Source organism: Perissodus microlepis, chromosome 10, assembly GCF_051167445.1.
Source record: "Perissodus microlepis isolate ML-2025 ecotype Zambia chromosome 10, ASM5116744v1, whole genome shotgun sequence".
NCBI classification, from domain to species: Eukaryota; Metazoa; Chordata; class Actinopteri; order Cichliformes; family Cichlidae; genus Perissodus; species Perissodus microlepis.
The window spans coordinates 8,315,079-8,334,376 of record NC_140470.1 but is presented as its reverse complement, the minus strand read 5'-3'; the positions used below and the strand labels follow the sequence as shown (position 1 = coordinate 8,334,376).

The 19,298-nt window shown below is 38.8% G+C and overlaps 1 protein-coding gene across 7 annotated transcripts in view; it reads left to right on the top strand.

The window, feature by feature from the left end:
* msi2b (musashi RNA-binding protein 2b) overlaps positions 1 to 18,071 on the top strand; it is a 266,007-nt gene extending 247,936 nt beyond the window's left edge. For 3 of the 7 annotated variants that reach the window (XM_084941769.1, XM_084941766.1, XM_084941764.1), the window contains 4 exons: positions 3,131 to 3,310; positions 7,466 to 7,620; positions 10,816 to 10,886; positions 12,389 to 18,071. In XM_084941769.1, coding sequence (XP_084797895.1) covers positions 3,131 to 3,310; positions 7,466 to 7,620; positions 10,816 to 10,857 — 377 coding nt within the window. In that variant the 3' untranslated portion in view covers positions 10,858 to 10,886; positions 12,389 to 18,071. Of the gene's footprint in view, positions 1 to 3,130; positions 3,311 to 7,465; positions 7,621 to 10,815; positions 10,887 to 12,385 lie in introns of all 7 variants that reach the window. The other 4 variants (XM_084941770.1, XM_084941772.1, XM_084941771.1 and 1 more) reach the window with 2 other exon arrangements.
* The last annotated feature ends 1,227 nt before the right edge of the window (positions 18,072 to 19,298 follow it).

Here is a 19,298-nt window from a genome sequence, read left to right as displayed (position 1 = left end):
TTATATTCCCCAATGCCTGGTATTTGTTGACTGCGTAAATAACAGATATGTTCATGTATATTCAAAGCTTCTTGCACATGAAAAGTCAATATTTTGGTGACGATCAGAATTCCAAACAGAGGCCTTTTAGCGAACCCTTGTACATTAGAAGATGTGGACAAAGTGTTTTCCTCTGGTTTTAAAATGAGAATGATCCCAAACTCGACAAAGACTCCTGGTAAACCTTTTCACATCCTGAAGACCCACGAGGCCATATTTTATCATCAGTCTGATTATGGGGTTCTTTTATTTTCCAACTTGTGGGGAAAAAAAGAAGACTACTTTCAAGGTTTGTGATTCCTCCTTAAAGGCAGTCACCTGGCAAAGTGGGACTGAGAACAGGGCATTTATCCACTTAAAGAGAGCCACCCCAATGATGTCAGTAACAGATGACTGCAAGACACTCCCCTCTCTATCGCCTCACAGCCGGTTTTGGTCACTGAGGGCAGAAGGGAAGGAGGGTGGGGGCAGGGGAGATAATTATCAGTATAAATGAAGCCCTGCGAACGATTCGCACTGCTGGGTCCCCTGATATAGTCTCCAAGGCAACCTCAACACGCTCATTTGTTTTGTAGATGAGTAATTACATCCAATTAGTGGCCAGTGGAAAAAAGGAGTCCAAGAAAGGCCCATTGTTCTGGATAGATTGTGTGAATATTAATAGTGGGACGGTCTGAGGCACAGCGATATGATCGGTGATACTCATGCAGCTGTGGGCACACTCTGCCCATTCTCGTCCTGCATAACAGATCAGATAGCCACTGATGAAAATATATGGCTTTGCGAGTGTGGGCCTGCATGTTTGTGTCTCTGTTGTGCTCCTGTGCCAAACAAAGCCAGTTTCCTACCTGAGCCTCGCTCACCAACAGCGAGCTCTAAATGTTTCAGATTTTATTTGCCAGTATTTGCAGTGCCTTATTCCCTTATTTTTCTCTAACCGAGCCCTACCCAGTTTGTGGTAATTGATACTTTTAAAGGCTAAATTGCATAAGATTGGTGTTTATTGTCCTTGGCATGTGTTTGGGTTTTTTCTTCTTCGTTTTTTAATGAGTGATAAACTGTATGGATCTGCATCTGATCCTCAACCCAGTTGATTGTTGTATGTTTTTGGCCTGTTGTGTTGCAGTTTTCCATTTATTGTTGTCGTGAGCTTCTTTTAGTATCATCCAACATCATTTTAAGACCTCTGGCTGCAACTGTTGGTTGCAGTTGTCACGTTTGAACAAATTTTCTTCCCAGTGGGCAAAAAAAGTCTTCTGTTCACATAAAACTTTAGTTTTCTGGGTAAGCAGGAAAGTTGTTTAGAAAAACACAAAGGGTCTCACCGGGTTGGAACCTCACCTCAAATTAAAGGCTTCTCGTTATTTTTCATGTCAACCCTGGCCACAGGTTTAAAGATGCACCCACTTCAGCTGATTGCTTTTAACACTATTTTTGCTTCAGTAGCCCTAATACCGTAGTTTAATGTCAGTTTTGTTTAAACAATAATAACAGTAATTATCAATCTAAATCCAGCAAATCACCTACATCTACTCGAGAGTGTGCATGTCATCTACACCTTCCTAATGCTGCTACTTCACAAGATCACACTGATTACAATATGGTTCATTTTCAGCTGCCTTTATTGTCGGTTTTATATCGTATGAAAGTGACTTTTTTTTATTGTACACTCACAAGGCGAGTTTGCACCATTTTAAACTGGTGATATATTTGGAATGGATTCCTTATGAATCCCTAATAACGTGGTTTGTGCTATTGTCAATGTTTTTTCCCCATTATAATTATTCCATTGATCCAGCTTTTCCTCATTAGCAAGGCCAATCAATTTTCAGTGACATTTTTCTAAGTGAAGTAAATGGAATGATTGCTTCTTGAGCTTTGTTCAATGTGTCAGGCATTATGTGACGTACGTGGGAAGCCTGCCCTATTTGGAGCCTATAATTTGATGAGTGGGCAGACAGCCCACAAGTGGTGAGATCAGAGTGCTAAAAAGCATTGGCGGGGAGAAACATGGCTGGTGCTTACTTTCCATTTGGCAGAAGTGGACTGTCTCACTCTGAATGGGTAGAGGTGAAGTGGCTTTGAATGGCTATTCGCTCCAGGACCCAAATAAAAAAACAAACACACAGCAGGGGAAACCCAGCATGGAAAAGCTGGTGTCACCAATCTCAGTCCCTCCTGAGTAGATTAACTCTCTTATCAAAGAGGTGTGAGAAGGAGCAGTTTCTTTTAATTGCACTCTTTATATGAGCAGCTTGCCACAGATTAAGAGAACAAGCAATAAATGTCAGCACGACTTATTGCTGAATGACATTTTCTAAACTGTTGATAATCCACCATCTGTGTCAAAGAAAGAATTCGAAGAGGCCAATCTGAGACGTGCTCAGAGTACTTAGTACACTTGAGAATTCTTATCATCAATAAACATGAACGTGTCTGTATCTCATTCACATAAAAAGCTTATCAGTTTTTATTGGTCCAAAAAAAAACGAGGGGTTTAAATTAATTATCGATCAGTGCGCTTCTGTGTTTCTTTTCATTTAAATGACAAAAGCTTCCTTCAGGTACGTCAAGTAAGAACTGTCGGTTTGAAATGAGAAATGTATTGACCTGCTTTGACCTGATTCTTAGATATATTTATTTTATTTTTTTTAGCTCACTCATTAATGCTTGCAAACAAACACCGGGACAGGTCAATTATGCAAAGCTGTGGCCTTACTGGGTATTTTGTATTTATTGCTTTTGGTCCATTTCAATTAAGTTAATGAGCAGTTTTTAATTATGTCCTTTCATGGAATTATTTTATACGTCCATTATTTTCGAGTTAGTGTATATACAATATAGCTGAACATAGCAAACACGGACCATATGCCAGGGGGTCTGGCCACATGGCAGGAGCTGCTGGGGAGGGAGGGCAGGGAGGGCCAACTAAAGCAGACAAAATATAAGGATGTGACCTTAAAATGGTGTAAAGCACCATCGAGCTATGCTTATCAATCTGGACACTTTGACTATGACAATGAACAAGTTGATTTCCACAATGATGGAGTCCCCTCCCCTCCCCCTCCCCACCCTATACTGTATCTCCCAGGCCTCCCCGATTATGGGTTTTACTCTGCGCCCAGTGACCAGAGGGGGGGGCCCTGCTCCTTTGCTGACTATGGCTCCCTGGGGCCCCAAGCGGCTCAGATGCTGCACAGTGAGCATGCCACCTCCGCCTGCAACTCCCCCCTACAGCACCTACACAGCCCGGATCAATTTAAGAACCCAGGTTTGTATCTGAGCATCTATCTCATCCACATTTTGGACTTTTCAGTTTGATTCATGACATTTTTCCATGCAGATGATCTAATCTTTTTTATACACATATACATATTTTCTCTTACTTTTGTTGAGGAAAAAAAAATCCCTTTGAAAAATGATGATTAAAAAATGTCTTGCTGACAAAGTAGTATTGCATGTTCTTCCTCCTTTTTTTTCTCCAGTTTTTAATGTAGATCTTTTGTTTCTTTGTGAAGTTATGTTCCAGCCCCTGCTTGCACATAAGGGGGTCGACATATACAGAATGTAATCCTTCATTTGCATGTGAACCAAATAACTACTGATGATGTCTGAGAGTACACTGGCCACTCTGACAGAGCTCAGGTTTATGTTAATTTGGAACAGCAAAGGAGAGAGCAAGTGTGGGAGTGAGTGCCATTTTTTTTTTGTCAAGCCCTTTAGGAATTCTTAGTGTAAGAGTGATTGCCGTATTATTAGTGTGTGAAATTGGTAGAAATGCTGTACAGTGTTGAACACTTAATAGACAACTTTTTTTTTGCATAATACAGCCATTACTCCGCAACACAAGCACATTTTCTTCTTCTGTGCTTTTTTTCTGATCTTCTCTCTTATGTAATCATAGCTGTTAAAAAGCAAGGGATGAGGCTAAGTCAAATGGAGTTCATGTTGCGATTTCAGTAACTGCGAGCTTTATGCAGATAAATTAAATATAATTTCAACCTGATATTTTTTGTTTGAGAGCAGACAGGAATTTTTAATATATGCTGACTTTTAAAATAACAGTGTTTATGTCAAATGCATGTCGTGGTGATGGCGGTCTTTTGACTGTGTTTTTACAGACTTGACGTCCCAACAGTGTTTCTTTCATTAAATTCCTGCTTAGTGGAATACCGTCATGAGATCATGGGAACCCAGTGTAGAATCATCCAATCAACCACCACTCTGGCTGTCTTTCCACCCAACAGTATAACTGGGTTTTTTTTAAAAAAAAAGAAAAAAAAAAAAAGACAAATATACATATAGAAAGCAAAGCGATTTGTCCTGTCAGTCTTTTTGGGCTGAGGGCATGAGTGCGGGCAAGATTTTTCACCCTAATGGTTAAAGTGTTGGCCAGCTGCCCCCAGCAGATGTTGGCATTTACTACAGGCTGTCTGTGTAACCTTTAGTACAGCTAGCAGACAAAAAAATGCACAAGACGAGCCTTTTAAAGACAACAAATTACAGAGATGTAACTTTGTGGAGTTGTAAAGGAATTGTTGGAGGCTTTTGTGATAATACTTGTGCACATGAGGCAGCAACATCAGCACTAACTATTTGAGAAAACACTTTTCTTCTTATAGATTTGCTAAGCAGCGTGGACTGTTTGATGGGATAAACATCTATATAGCAGAGGGAAAGAGCTGATTTCTTCCCATCGCTGCAAGTACACATCAATCGCCCTTGTCTGTCGATTGTGAGGCTAAGTGACGTGCTGATTTATAGTATTTGATAGGCAATTTGGAGCAGTTAAGTAAAGAGTAAAGAGGTGTTTTGGTCAAAAGTCATGTTGCCTCAGCTCTTTAGCAGCACCTAATGAATATGTCTCTGCTGCACGCATGGCCCCTGAAATATTCTTTGAGTTGTTGAAGCTGAAGCTTGTCTCACCTGAGAGGGCACGTTCAAATCCTGAGTGAGTCAGCGTAGCTTAATTGCGTTGTAGCACGTGGGCGTTGTTTGTGGAATAGACTTGGAATCTGCAGCCAACCTTGAGCCTATGTGAAATTCAGAGACATTTAGTTGTGGGTGTTTTGAAGGAGATAAAATTAAATCAGAATGTTTGACAAAAATGTAATTGACTTATAAATTACACAAGAATACAAAAACATCCGGAGATGGCAACTCCCACCAAGTGCAAGGGCTATCATCGTCGCAGGACGTAAAAAAAAAAAAAAAGATAATTAAAAAAATAATAAAAATCTCTCTCCATGCTTTTTCATGAGATATATTATTCAATATGGTTTCTTGAAATTTTATTTCAAGGTCAACTTTGACCTTGGTGCTAACAATGAAGGTCAAGGTCAAATGCTTAGCCAACCTAGGTACTCATGCCCTCCGAAGCCTAGTATACTGTTCTAAAATTTGAAGACAATCCATAAAAAAAATTGTGGGTAATATAAAGGGTTTTTAAAAAAAAAAAAAAAAAAATTACATTTAGTGTGACCTTAACCTTAAACCAATTTTCATTAAAATTGAATCAGCTTGAGCTGTTATTGGTATCTACCATCCCACAACATTTGAAAATGATATCTTGAAAACTTTGGACGCTAGATTGCTAACAAGCAGACAGACAAACGAACAGAACCGATTAAAAGCTTCCTCCCTTCAAAGGGCAGAAAATTAGATTTAAAGATATGAATTCTTTAAATAACTGATTGTATCTGTTACAAACACAAGCTCGATCATTTTCTCTCCAATCATTTTTTTTTGTCTTTATGAAAAAAGGATGTATATTCCAGATAATAACAGAAAAATGAGTTACAGTGGAGTCTGACCCGCTTGGCGTTCTTTCGGCTAAATGCACAAACCACTGCAGCCTCTACATCAAAAAATTACTTTCACTGAGAGAAGGGTGAGCTGCACTCCAATAAAAATCACCAGTTATAGGAAATGAGGATTGCCATTTCAACTGGAAAAAAAAATCCTTAATTATATAATAAGCCAGCCTACTGGGGGCTGTGTGGGCAAGATAAGCGCACTAGCAACTCTCCGTTTAAAGTCCTTACAGTTACAGCAGTGTCAACTCCACTAGATATATGTTTAGTGAGATGGCTTCATTTTCCTAGAGTGCCACACATAAATATCTGAAGCATGCTTTGAGGTGCTTCCAGTGAACCTAACCTGTCTGTTGCGGCTTTGATAGATGGAGCGGTGATACGTTAAACAAGGTGACAATGATAGTTAGTTTACCGTGTGTGTGTGTGTGCGTGTCTCCATCAGCGCGTTGGAGCCACAGCAGTCACACTGTGTCTTTTTCCATGCTCTACAAAGACCTCCTCTCAGGCATCACAGGGTTCATGAGCTAATATATATACACAAGATGGAGCATTTTCTGTGGTCGGAGGATTTTTCTTTTTAATGCAGTTGCACAGTTTTTTTTTCACAGTTTGTCTGTGAATAAGGGTGAGATGGAGGGTTATGCGAAGCTGACAGCAAAGGAGATTGCTGTTAAGAGATCACTGCATTTTTCTTTCTCCCTGGCTGTTTTTCCTTGTATTGCTAGTGTTATTGGCCTTTAGCAGGCATATGGATTTTCAAAAGGCATTTTATTATACTGAGTTGCTCTTACTCACAGGGCAAAAGGTGGTAAGTCATGTACAGTATTTCTTTTTTATCCCCCACCCTACAAGTTTGGACCTGCCGACGAACTCGGGTCAGGCTTTTATATTTCCTCCGTTTCCCTCCTTCTCTTGCCTGACATACCCATTTTATTTTATGCTGGAAGTTACTCTTGCAGACTAAAAAGTTGAAAAGTGCTAAATATTATATGATTTTGTTTTTTGTTTTTTGGTTTGTTTTTTTTTGGGGGGGGGGGATATACCTAGTAGATTTTCATATAAGAAAATAGAAGGTAGTATTTCAAATTCTGGGGCTCAGAATGCTCACCAAAAATTTCAGATCCTCATGATCCTTTGTTCCTCTACTTATGCTACAGCCGATGTCGCTGTACAAGTACTCCTTCACATTATGCATGTCAACATTTACACTGCAACCTTACTAGTTTATTAGCATGATGGAAGTATTTTTAGCAACGTGCCTGTTTTGTGTTGTGCATGACTATACAAAGTGAATGTTATTCCCGTGCATAATACACGCAGCATGTAGATTATATTTAGAATCTCATACTGGATTCACCTCTAATTTTGCTTGTTTGGTATGAAATTAAGCCAAAATCCTGCACCATTTTTCAGTGGATTACAAATTAAATTGAACGCGCAGTATCAAATACAGTAACCTGTAATATGAGCAAGCCCTTCAAGACAAACGTATGAATCCAGTAATGCGTTCTTTTGATTTCAATTTGCCCATTGAGTCACAAGAGTAAGGATATACTGATCTTTGTTGGGGGTTTCTGAGCTGCTCCGCTCCTCGCTGTGTTTGTATGCAGGTGCCAACCCGTCAAGGCCCGGAGGTTTCCCCGGCGCTAATAGTCCAGGGCCTGTGGCTGACCTATATGGACCTAGCAGCCAGGATTCAGCTGTGGGCAACTACATCAGTGCTGCTAGCCCTCAGCCTGGCTCTGGCTTTGGCCCCAGCATCACAGTAAGTACTAAAATTCCGACTGCACCTCCTGCTTCTTCTTCTGCACTAAAATTAGACGTTAAAAAAATGCACATGGGCTTCAATTGCAACATTCTGTAAAGCAGCTCAGTGTTTGCATAAAAAGTAGCATTTATTCTTTTACTGAATTGACTAAAAGTAATCACTGCCGGCCTCTTAGAAAATATCCAGGGAAGAATTTTTGCTGCTGTCAGGTTCAGGGCTCCCATAATAATGTAGTACATCAGTGTTAAACCCCATCGCAGCTCTGTAAGTTATCTGTATCAAAAGCAAATGTTTTTCCCCTCTAGCTGTTGCACAAATCACCTCACTTCAGATCCTGCATCACCTGCCCAGAACAAATTTCTTTTATTTTTAGAACCCCATCTGTCCCAGAGCTGGAGTTCACTCCATCGCTAGGACGACGCTCCCACACAGGTTTTTGTGTCTCCCAGTGCCCTTGTCCAGTTAGGCTTGCTCAGCCACATGCTGTTGCACTTTCTTTTCTCTCTGATCGGTTAGCAGCTGGTCGCCAAGTCACTGCGTAAGTGTTAGGACTACAAAGGCCAGAAGAGGTGACGGTAATAAAGAGAATATTGTGAGGGATTTCCCCATCAGAGTGCTAATAATCCCACCTTCCTTTGAAGGTGAAGAAAAAGACATTAAAATTGTGCTCTCAAACTCCGTGTTCTCTGTGAACCGATCTATTATCATAAGTGTTGGAGAGATCATCTTAAAGCCAGTAGGAACATCTTTACTTCTAAAAGGAACTCTAAGAAGAAAGTTTAGCCATTCAGATTCATTCCTCTTTCAGCAGTTTGAGTCTATGCAGGGTGGAAACCTAGCAAGAGCTAGTTTACTAAAGACATATGTAATGGCTTAACAAGGATTATTTCTACATTCAAAATAAATGAGATTTAGCAGTCAGTTCCCATCATAAACTACTCCCTCTCTGTTTTTTAGCATTCCTAAGACAGTTTTCTGAGAGCAGCCAAAGACTGAATGAGCCAAAGTTAAATCTGATGTACTTAGCTTATTTACTGTCAATAAAGGAAAAGGCTCAAACGCCACGAAAGAAGACCCAATCAGCACTTTGTTTACTCGTACATTAGTCTACCTTCGACCTCGCCGAGTAATTAAATTTTTTTACCGTGTGAATTTTCTGGCCCTAGCAAAGTGCAGCAGGATTTCAGTTCACATCGGAGCATGTTTGTGCTGCTTTACATGACTGAACTGAGTGACACAGTGTAAACTATAAAAATAACACCTGCTTTCTGGAACAAGCTCATTAATGCATGGCTTAACTGAGACGGAATAACGACAAGCCCATTAGTACAGCGAGCGAGCGCCAAAAAGACTACAGGGTGAAGACGCTCGTTCCAAACTTTATAGTCCACATCATTAACTTGAATTTCATGCTACAGTAAACAGATATTTATCTATTTATTTATTTAGGTGATCCTCTGGTTGTGGTATTTTGTGGTACTTTTTTCTTTTTTTAAAATCTAAGCCTTTGTGGCAAACTGTGGCTTATGCTGCATTCTGAAATCACACATTTTCTGAGAAGTACCACAGGAGATTTATCACGTTGTGCGCTTGAATCAGTTGAACTAAGTGCGGCGGTTTAGCGAAGATGTCGTGAATGTGACGCTTGCACTATACGGCTGTAATGCCTTGTTGCTATTGGATAGTGTCACAAATGTACAAAACAGGTAAAGAGCTTGTTTGCAGCCGTGCGTAATTGATTTATGATATCCACGCAAAGCAGAGCTTAAGAGAAAAAAAACCCCCAACATTTTAAAGCCTTTTTCCTCCCTGAGCAAAGCCCCTATTATTAATTGTTTTAGGTCCACTGGCTATCTGCTTTAATCTGCTGGTCTCAGTGTAGGAAGCAAAATATTTGCTATGAAACACCACGCTGGCTCATTTTCAAGGCAGATTTACCAGCAGATAGTTCACAGATGGAAATGAGGCCATTTGTTACAATTATTTTCCATTTGTTGCAACAGTTTGTAGCCATAGTTTATTACTGAGTTAGAGAATAGAACAAGTCTTTCAACCCCCCCACCACAAAAATTCCAAAAATTAAGAAGAGATGAGATTAATATTGAAGCAGCAGAGTCCAGCTGATTTATGAAAGAGGTGGGTGAAGAATATGCGGTGTATTTTACCAACATTATTCAAGCCGGGCCTTCTGATTCCCCTACAGAGAGTCAGTTTTTGCCCATAATACTACTAGACTAAATCACCACTTCAGAATCACAGTGAATCAATAAAGGAGAGGTGATGCAGCAGGCCTCTGACTTCCTGCTCCAGCCGAGATGATCTCTCTATTCAGAACATTAAAATAGGAAATGATTCAGAACTAAAATTCGCTTCATAATTCACTTCTTTACCGAGGACGCTGTTGAACCGAGCGCATATAAGATCGTCATATCTCAGGAGCTCACGGATGACTTCAGATTCACCGATTTGTCCTTCTGTCTCACGCTCCACTGATTTTATTAATCCCTTTAGCCAGTACGAAAACAGCTACTGCGAAGAAGCTTTAATGAACTTAACTGTTTTTTTATGCAAGACAATTAGAGCGCAATTAGCTGATTGAGGTGATAAAGACAAGCAAGCGCTGCTGAAAGTGCTTCTCTCCTTTTCACTGTTGTGTTTGAATCCAATCATTTTTTACAGACCTGTCAGTAGGAAAGCTCACAGTGTCCTGATAAGTGAGCCTCAGTAATAAAAGCCATTCAATAGTCAGAAGCACACTGATCTTACTGAAGGCTGTTTATGATCCTATTCTCAGCATTCTTTCAGATGAAATCACTTGTGTATGTTAGCATGAATGGGGATTGTGTGTATTATTACATATTTTGTATTTAGATCCTGTAATCTGAGTGCTGCATTGTTATAAGAGCTTGCATTATTAAATGCAGTATGAATCATTTACTGTACAGAGCATATCTAACTGTTTTTAATATCTTTTAGTGTTACGTGGCTTTTTCTTCCTGTTGTAATGTTGCAATTATTCTTTTTGCAAGAGTGTGAAAAGAGTTGGTTTGATATTTCAGTATTCTCCTGCTCTGCTTCTCAACATGATCACAACATTCACATTCATGCTAGCTGTGAAAAGAAGTTGATATGATACTCACTTTTCTCTCTTTGAAATGCATACTGACAAAAGCACTAACTGTACACTTTTAGGGCCCGTTGATTGCGACAGCTTTTACAAATGGATACCATTGAACAGGTGGCCGGTTGCCATCTCATCAGAGGTATTGCATTTTATTTACTGTGCATTTCTATCAGTATCTATCTGTACTATGTGTTCATCGCATTAATCGTTGTTCCTTCACCTCTCTTTGGGGAAACACAGAGCTGGTAGTAACGTGTGAGTGTGGCGAGGTGGTTTGTTTGAGGTCTTTTTCCAAAAACGAATAAATACAACTGATAAAAAGGACAGAAGATTAGCAGACATTACGAGAATTTTAATCATTTTGTGATTGTTTATGAAGGAAAGCTTCATATATCGGTTACCCGCACACATACTACCGGTTCTTCAGTTTTTCTTTCCTCCTTCTTTTCGACATTTTGAAATGTTTCCATCCTAAAATAGTCACATGTCTGTGTAGAAAAATCATATGTCTTGCTATTCAACCAGAGGGGATGTCACAGTTTAAAGTGTTTTTGACCTAAGCTCTGGCTGTCCAAGGACAGGACTCTCATTACAATTCTTTCACAACTTTTTAAATCGAAACTGCAAAATCTTTCACTAACAAGCAGCCGAGGTGTAGGAAGAATCTTTGAGGAAGGGAATTGCTTATTACTACATGACCTTCTTTTTGCTAACACTGTCCCTCATATATACAGCCACAATGTCATATATAAAACCTTGTCTGCCCTACAGATACTTGTAGATGTTTGATGTGCATAAAATGTATTTTTGTGTACGTTTTTAAAATTATTACAAGAGTCCACAGCACGATATACCACACCTGCCACTTTATTAGGTACGTCAACGAGGATAACGAACATGGGTATGTTGTGGTCAAAGGGGATAGGTCAGATCAGTAACAGTAGGCTAGGCTGTAGCATTTAAACAGTGCTCAGTCGGTACCAATAGGCCCAAAGTTGGCAAAAAATATCACCGTCACACCACAACCCGTAGCCTGAAATGTTGATACAAGGCAGGATAGAGCAATGCTTTCATGTAGTTTCCACCACATTCTGGCTCTACCATTAGAATGAATTAATTTTTTTCCCAGTTTCTACTTTTGAGGTTGGTAACCTCGTGCAAACTGTAGCCTCAGTTTCCTGTTCTTATCTGACAGGAGTGGCAGGCAATGTGGTCTTCTGCTGCTGTAGGTTTAATTCCATCTAACCAATCAGCTACTGGCATGTGATTGGCTGATTAGATATTGGTATGAGCAGATATATCTAATAAAGTGGCAGGTCAGTATATATGCACAAATGCTAAATTAATAAGCCGTTTAAGTATATAGTGTGGTATTTGTGACAGCCTAGACTTTTTGTTATTGGACAGGCTGTTTTTACAGTAATTGGTGCTTCTGTTATGCTTGCAGGAAATTTTGACCTGTAGCAGTTTCTTAGAATCATATCCCAGTTATTCATGCTTCAGCAAGCCTGCAAAATGCGTCACAGCGAGTATTATTTATGTTCGAGACTTACTCTAATTAAATGTATGCTTTCTAATGCTGTTGTTCCTTTTTTTCCTTCTTTTTTTTGTTGTTGTGTTTTTTCCTTTATCACCCAGCAGAGTATATCTGGTGGCCCAGGAAAGACAGGACGAAGTTTCTAATTGGCTTTGTGTGCAGGTGATGCTAATCCAACTTCAAGCACTACAGCGTCACCCCGGCAAAACGAACGAAAGTCGGAACCATATGAAGAAGAAAAGAAAATGTTTATCATCTCAGAAAAATAACAACTGCTGTACTATAATCCAAACCTCCTATAACTTTACAACCTGGTTTGGTATGATGTTTCACGTCAAGTTCATTCACCTACTTTCTTCCTCTGTTAGCTTTTCTTTTGATTAGCTTTGAGAGAGTCGTTTTAGTTGAACCTTTAATTTTGTGTCGTTTTTATTTTATCTTCTGGTATTGTTGTGTAAATCTTTTTTTTTTTTTTTTTTTTTTGCTTTTTTTCGTTTGAAGTACGGCGGTCATAGCCAAGAATATCTTCAAAGTCACGTCTTCATCTTTGTACCGGTGAGTCTAAAAGGAAAAAAGCTCGGGATGTTTCATTCAGTCTTTCTGCAAAAAAAAAAGAAAAGAAAGAAAACACAAGAAAAAAAAGCTCAGTGCAGAAAGACTCGGAGAAGAAAAAAAACATTTTAAGGAAATTTTAAAGAAGGTATCTAAGTAATAAATCTTAGTAGCTGTTTTATTTCTTGTGATGTCTCATTGTTAACCATAATTACCTATTTTTGGGCAATACAAAGAGGACTCCAATATTTTTATGGTCCTTTTTTATAAGTGTTGTTTTTGTTGTTTAGAAATATATATATATGCTATAACAAATTTCATATAACTACATTGTGAATTCAAACTTGAGAAAAAGAAATGTAGCTGTACATATTATTCCAGTCACTGCATATAACCAACTCAGTGAGAGAATAGCATATTTTTGTGATGGTGTGTCAAAAGAACATATAGCGTGTGAATAGAAGACAAAGCTGTAAACAGTTATTATTCTACTTTTTTTTTTCTGCTGGAAGACGGTATAACAACCCCACACGGAAACAAACACACGAACACACACACGCCTAGCGCACACACACTTGCTCTGTAAATACTGAAGCTGAATAATTTTACAAGTGTCATACCAGCAAAATTTACAAGCGGTGAGTCAACACAGTTTTGGAGAAATAATAATAATAATAATTTTAAAAAATAAAGAGCCTGATTGGTATCTTTTTGTCTAACTGTTACAGTATCAGTATCATTTCAAAGAGAAAGTTTAAAAGAAAAAAAAAGATGATTAAATCCAAAGCACACTGTACTTAGATGTGAAGATTAGAACTTGAAGCAGGCTCTGCGCATCCTGACACTTTTCTACTCTTGAGAGGAACTTGTTAGCTGCAATGTTGATGTTTGTTTCATCCTGCACGTTCCCGATTAGTTCTTTTTCTTTCCTTTGGAACACAACACCTGGGCTCTGTGCTCGAGTCTTTATGTAACGCTCGTTGTCCGACTCAGATCTTTTTCTTTCTTTTTTTTGAGTGAATTAGGAAAGTAAACGTTTTGATACCATACCTCAGCCTTCCTTTAATTTATTCTAGTGGCAAAACAAATGAAAACACTGAAAGGTAATTAAGCAAGTAATCATTGCACTGTGAGTTGTAAAGTACAGGCCATTTTTTTTCTATTTGCACATGTATATGTTGGCTTTTTTTAAAAAAAGAAAAAGGAAACTGCCCTGTGCTTTGGGATAGCATGAAGGATTTCGGAGCTAGCGTGTTCTCGACTAGACAAAACACTTGAGCGTTTTGAGGCGAGTTCACAGCGTGGGAAGAAGTAACTGGTTATGTTGCTGTGTACACTTGGATTTCTTTATAGAGTAGACCCATGTCTCATCTGACGATATTTAATACGGGGTCAAAAGATGACACTGAATAATTCACTATCTACCACTGCACCGGGTTTTCCACAGTACGTGTGGTCGATGGTTTTACTCGTGATGATGATTTATTAATAATAATCATAATAATAGGCTCCAGTATGCGTTCAAGTTTTGAAATTCGATGCCGCCGCAGATGCGTTTGCTGTTTTCCTTTTACCCGCGTCTCGTCTCATTTCTTTTCCTTTTAAAACAACCAGGTAAAGAACTATGCTGGATTACTTTTAAAGTAAACGATATGGAGGTGTGATCGAGTAATAATTTAAACAGTCAAGAGAAGAAGAAGAAAAAAAAACAACTTGTAATGTTCAAATGTAAAAGAAAATAAGAAACACAAAACTATAAAAAAAGATGCTTCTTTGCTGATTTCAAGTTTAATCAGAGTTTTATTGATACTTTGTGGTTTATATATTAATAATTGTAATATACTATTAAAATGTACTGTGCATCCATTACTTTCTCTCTTTCCATTCCCCATCCTCATAGATCCTACGATATTTTGTTGCTCATTCATGTACTTCATTAGTGTGTAAAGAAATCACAGTTAACTTGTAAACAGAGTGCTGTCTTTGATACCAGTGTAGTGCTCTTTGTTGTTCTCCCTTGCTCTACCTCTCCTTTCTCTCATATTTATCCCTCTCCCTCTTGCGCTCTTTTTCTATCTCCTGTAATTACAAAGTAGATGTTATAGAGGACTCATTAATATAATACTTGTAGTGAATAGTGGATTTAGGACCAGTCGAGATATACCTTTCTCTCAACGATCATGTTATTCTGGTATTTGCAGACAGTTATTTTGTTAGAGGTTCATTGTAATTTTTCCCTGTATGTTTTTTTTCTTTTTCTTTTCTTTTTTCTTTTGGTTTGGTTTTGCCACTCTCACATGGTTTCAGCTAACCAAAGCTCTCATGGATGAACAATAGAGAAATAGTTGCTGTAAGATGGAATTGTACACAAGGCATTATTTGGATCCCCACCCTTGAATGTTTTTAAAGGGGTGTGCCATACTACCTTAAATGCTAATGCTAGATATGCAAAACTTTTGTGTTTGATTGTTTCTTTCCTTTTTTTTTCAAGAGGGACACAAGCTGAAATCACAGGAAAAAAAAAACAATTTTTACTTAAGATATTTCATATTTTTTTAAGAGACATGCGAGTTATTACCACATATGTCATCAGTCACTGAGCTGTTTAAAGAGCCTCTTCTATCTTTTAATGTTTGTACACTTTGCAGATATCCCAGGCTCCTCTGGTGTCATTTTTTTTAGATGATACAGTTTTTGAGCTCTTATTTATTTGGGAACTGTTAATGACTTTTTTTAAAATCTTATTTGAATCTGTTAACAGTGTTTCTGACACTACAGAGGCATTATTGACACACACAGAGAAACACTGCAAATACTGAACAGAGAACCATTAGAGGAATATCAGCAGGTGCTGAGGGGTGTCGAGTTTGTCACGTTTGATTAATAGACAGTTAAATTCCTGTCCAGAGTTGGACCTGCAACCTGAAGCTGTGATGCATTGCCAAGCTAGAATAGATTATTATTAACAACTGTGTCAAAGAATGCCTGGACTTAACATGTTTAGATTTACACGAGCAAAAACAAACTTATTAAAACAATGGGATTGCTGCTGGAGGCGCTGCTTGGACCCCTAATACAGCGAATGCAGTTGAGCCTTTTTGAGCATAATCTCTGTTTGCTAATTTACTGGTTCTTTAAATTAACGGTTAATATTACCCTGTTGTTAATAAGTTAACATTAGTGCGCTCTTTCTTCCTAACCAGTCTGCTCAGTTGCACACAGCACATAGAGTACACAGCAGCTTTGTCAGTGATGCTAATAAGTTATCTTGTTTTGTTTTTTTTCTAAAGTAAATCATGAAAGTAAATGATCTTTACTTTACTTTCTGAAAGTAAAATTGTTCTTTTTAAAAAATTTAAATTAGGCAGCGGCCAACTATCGCATACGTCAGTATCTTAGCGAGGTAGAGTGATCACTCACTTTAGAAAAATGCAGTATTTGTGGAAAAAGTTTTATTGTTTGAAATATAAAAAGAAATGTATTAATAGCAGAAGAACAATAACTGAACACAGTTTGGTTATAATTTAATTCTCAAAGTAATAAAGAAATTTCTCCTGTTCATTTAAATATTTTAATTGTATAATTAACTCAAACGCAACCCAGTCGCGTTCCAGTTTTCTTGGCGTTTTTTCCAAACAGCATATACAGCAAGCACACACTACACTGTGCTGTCGCGGTGCCTGTTGTCTCTTAGTCTATAATTAACCCTTTTTCACTGGAAAGAAGGCTTGAAATGGCTTGTTTTCCCTCACACAATATCAAAATTGACTCTTCTATTGTTTTGTGATCCTGTAGCTTGGACTTTAAGGTAGCATGGCTCTGTTGCTGTAATTTCATTTTATCTCAAACTGACAGCAGTTTACAGCTGATGAATGTTACACATCTTAGTAGACTAGCTTATCCATTTGGGGAGAGGGGAGGGGACTTGGTTTAAGAAAAAAAAAATAATCAAAAAAGAAAAAAAGTCAACCTGGAAGGTGTTGACATTTGTAGTGTACTACCGTATCCATTTAAACTTGAATCTCGAGGCAAGTGCTAGGCAATGGCCAAACAACCCCATCAGTTCGAGGTGGGGGTGGGGGGGGATCCCACCCTGAAACCGTACACGCTTATGAGATTTCTGTCATCCTGGGTTCACAAGCGTTTTCTGAATATGAACAAAAGTTTCCTAAAAGCTGGAACACCAGGCTTTACAGGCTCCATTTCCAATGAATCAGACAGACTTTGAAGGCTCATTGAATGTTCTTGAGCATTTTTATCCAAAAAGAGGCTTACTCATAGTGGTGCTAATGGTTTTTTTTGAAAAAGCAAAGAACCAGACAGATATCTGAGAGATACTGGATACCGTCACAGTGAACACAAAGTTAGGTCTCCGGCCAGTTCACAAAGTGACTCTCGCTAACAATGCTATTTAACGTTTTTTTTGGCTCAATATATCAAAGATCAGTTCATGTTCACAAATCTGGACTGAACTCTTCAAGGTGACGGAAATGGCACAAGTTCGCCTGTACTACTGTGTTTTTGGGGTGAACTTCCCCTCCAGTCCAAACCATTGCCATCTCACGCCATGCTCATCGCCAAATATATACATATAATTGCAATATATATGTATATAGATGAATATATATACTTGCAATTCACGCTCATTTGAACTGAATAATATTAGACTGGAGACCTCAGCTGTATACAGAATAATCCTCGTCACACAGCCACGCCCAGGTTCATTTAGTCCATTCATCATTATTGGTTCACCATCATGCAAGTTCTCCCCCGGCGTGTTGTCGCGGTTGGAGTGGACCGCACGGCCACGAGGGGTGTCCAGAGGCTCTTCAGACTGCACGGCCTGCAATATGAGGCTCTGCCGTGTCTCCGCTGGCTGAGCGCAGAGCTCTCTCCACCGCTGTCTGCCCATTCCTAACACTTGCCCCTTTTTTTTATGTTAACCGACTTTTTATGGCGAGAGACAGACAGACTTGACTGACATCTGAAAGCATCTTTCAGGTTATCATATGGCTTGCTCAAGCCCTGTTGTAAAATATACTAAAATAATAATGATAATAATAATGGATGGGGGTCTCTCACATATCAAATGTGGAAAGTCTAATTTTATATTTGTATTTTCAAATAATAATATTGACAAAAAAATGTCTGTGAAAGGTTTCCATCCTCTACTGTGGTCCAGAAATCGATGTGTCTGTCTGGAAAATAAATAAAATAAACTGAATTGTTATATGACTTCTTTCCACTGTTGCGTTGTATTTGTGTTTTTCTGAACCCCAATATCACAGCATTTCAAAATCAAGTGCAGATTTGTGGGAAATTATCACTATTATATCACAGAATTATGTTTATTTTCTGTTTATTTTATTTTTTAAAAAGGGGATAATATCGTACCGCATTTTGACCGGACCACACACACTGAGCATGTTAGCTCCTGGGATCCTTCGAGGTCTCTCATAAGTCAGCAGGATTAATAGCCTAAGATGCATTTGGGGAAAATGTTGAGCAAACAAAGACTGACGTGTAATTCTGCTGCCCCTCAGTGGTCTCTCGCAGCGCCTGAGAAGATGCAGTGCTTTCAGGGAAGCGCATTTGCCAGTGCCTTATTCTTCATCAGCGTCACATGGAGAGCATCAGCATTAGCCAAGGCTCAGTGTATAAATGGCTGGGGATGTGATGGAGTAGATGAGCAAACAGGCTGCTGCATGACAGGCCATTTCAGGGCCTTACAATAGTACCTTTTGATGCATTTGTCACGCTGTGCTTAGTTCTGCTTCTTCCCGAGATGGAGAATTTAACCTCAGATGGCAGAAGCAAAAATCTGATTCCGAGTCATTTTCTGAGGTGAAACACTTGACAATGAAGAAAAAATTCAGCTGCTTTCTGACTGGATCGTTCCATTTTTTCACACATTTTTTACTGAAGCTAACTCACAGACACACTGAGGATAACAATAGTGTATTGGGTTCACGACAATAGATTTAAAACACCTTTTTTTGTATATGTTTACCGTGATAGATGGCGATAGTTAAACATGACGCCGGTGGAATTCAGGGATCAGGATTTTTAATGTGGGTGCTTGTCAGGTGAGACCGACGGTCCGACAGCTCCATCACTCACTTAGACACGGCAATCCATAAATTCAGACTGAGATCAATACTCTTGGCTCAGCTCTGTTTTTCACAGCCGAGGCACTGCGAGTTTAGATCACGCTGCATTCATTTTTGTGTTTGTGTAATGAGCACAATGATGATCCAATTTGGCAGTGTGGGCTGTTTCACTTTCTTACAAAAGAAACTGCTCTGGATTTTCTTGCTGTCTGTCAGAGGAATTGACTCTTAGATTTAAAGAAAACAAAAGCAAACATTAATACAGGCGAAACTTTAGAAGCAAAGATGGTAAATATGAAAAATGGCTTAACCTCAGGCAGATGTGAACAGAGTTTGTCCAGACTCTGGTCAC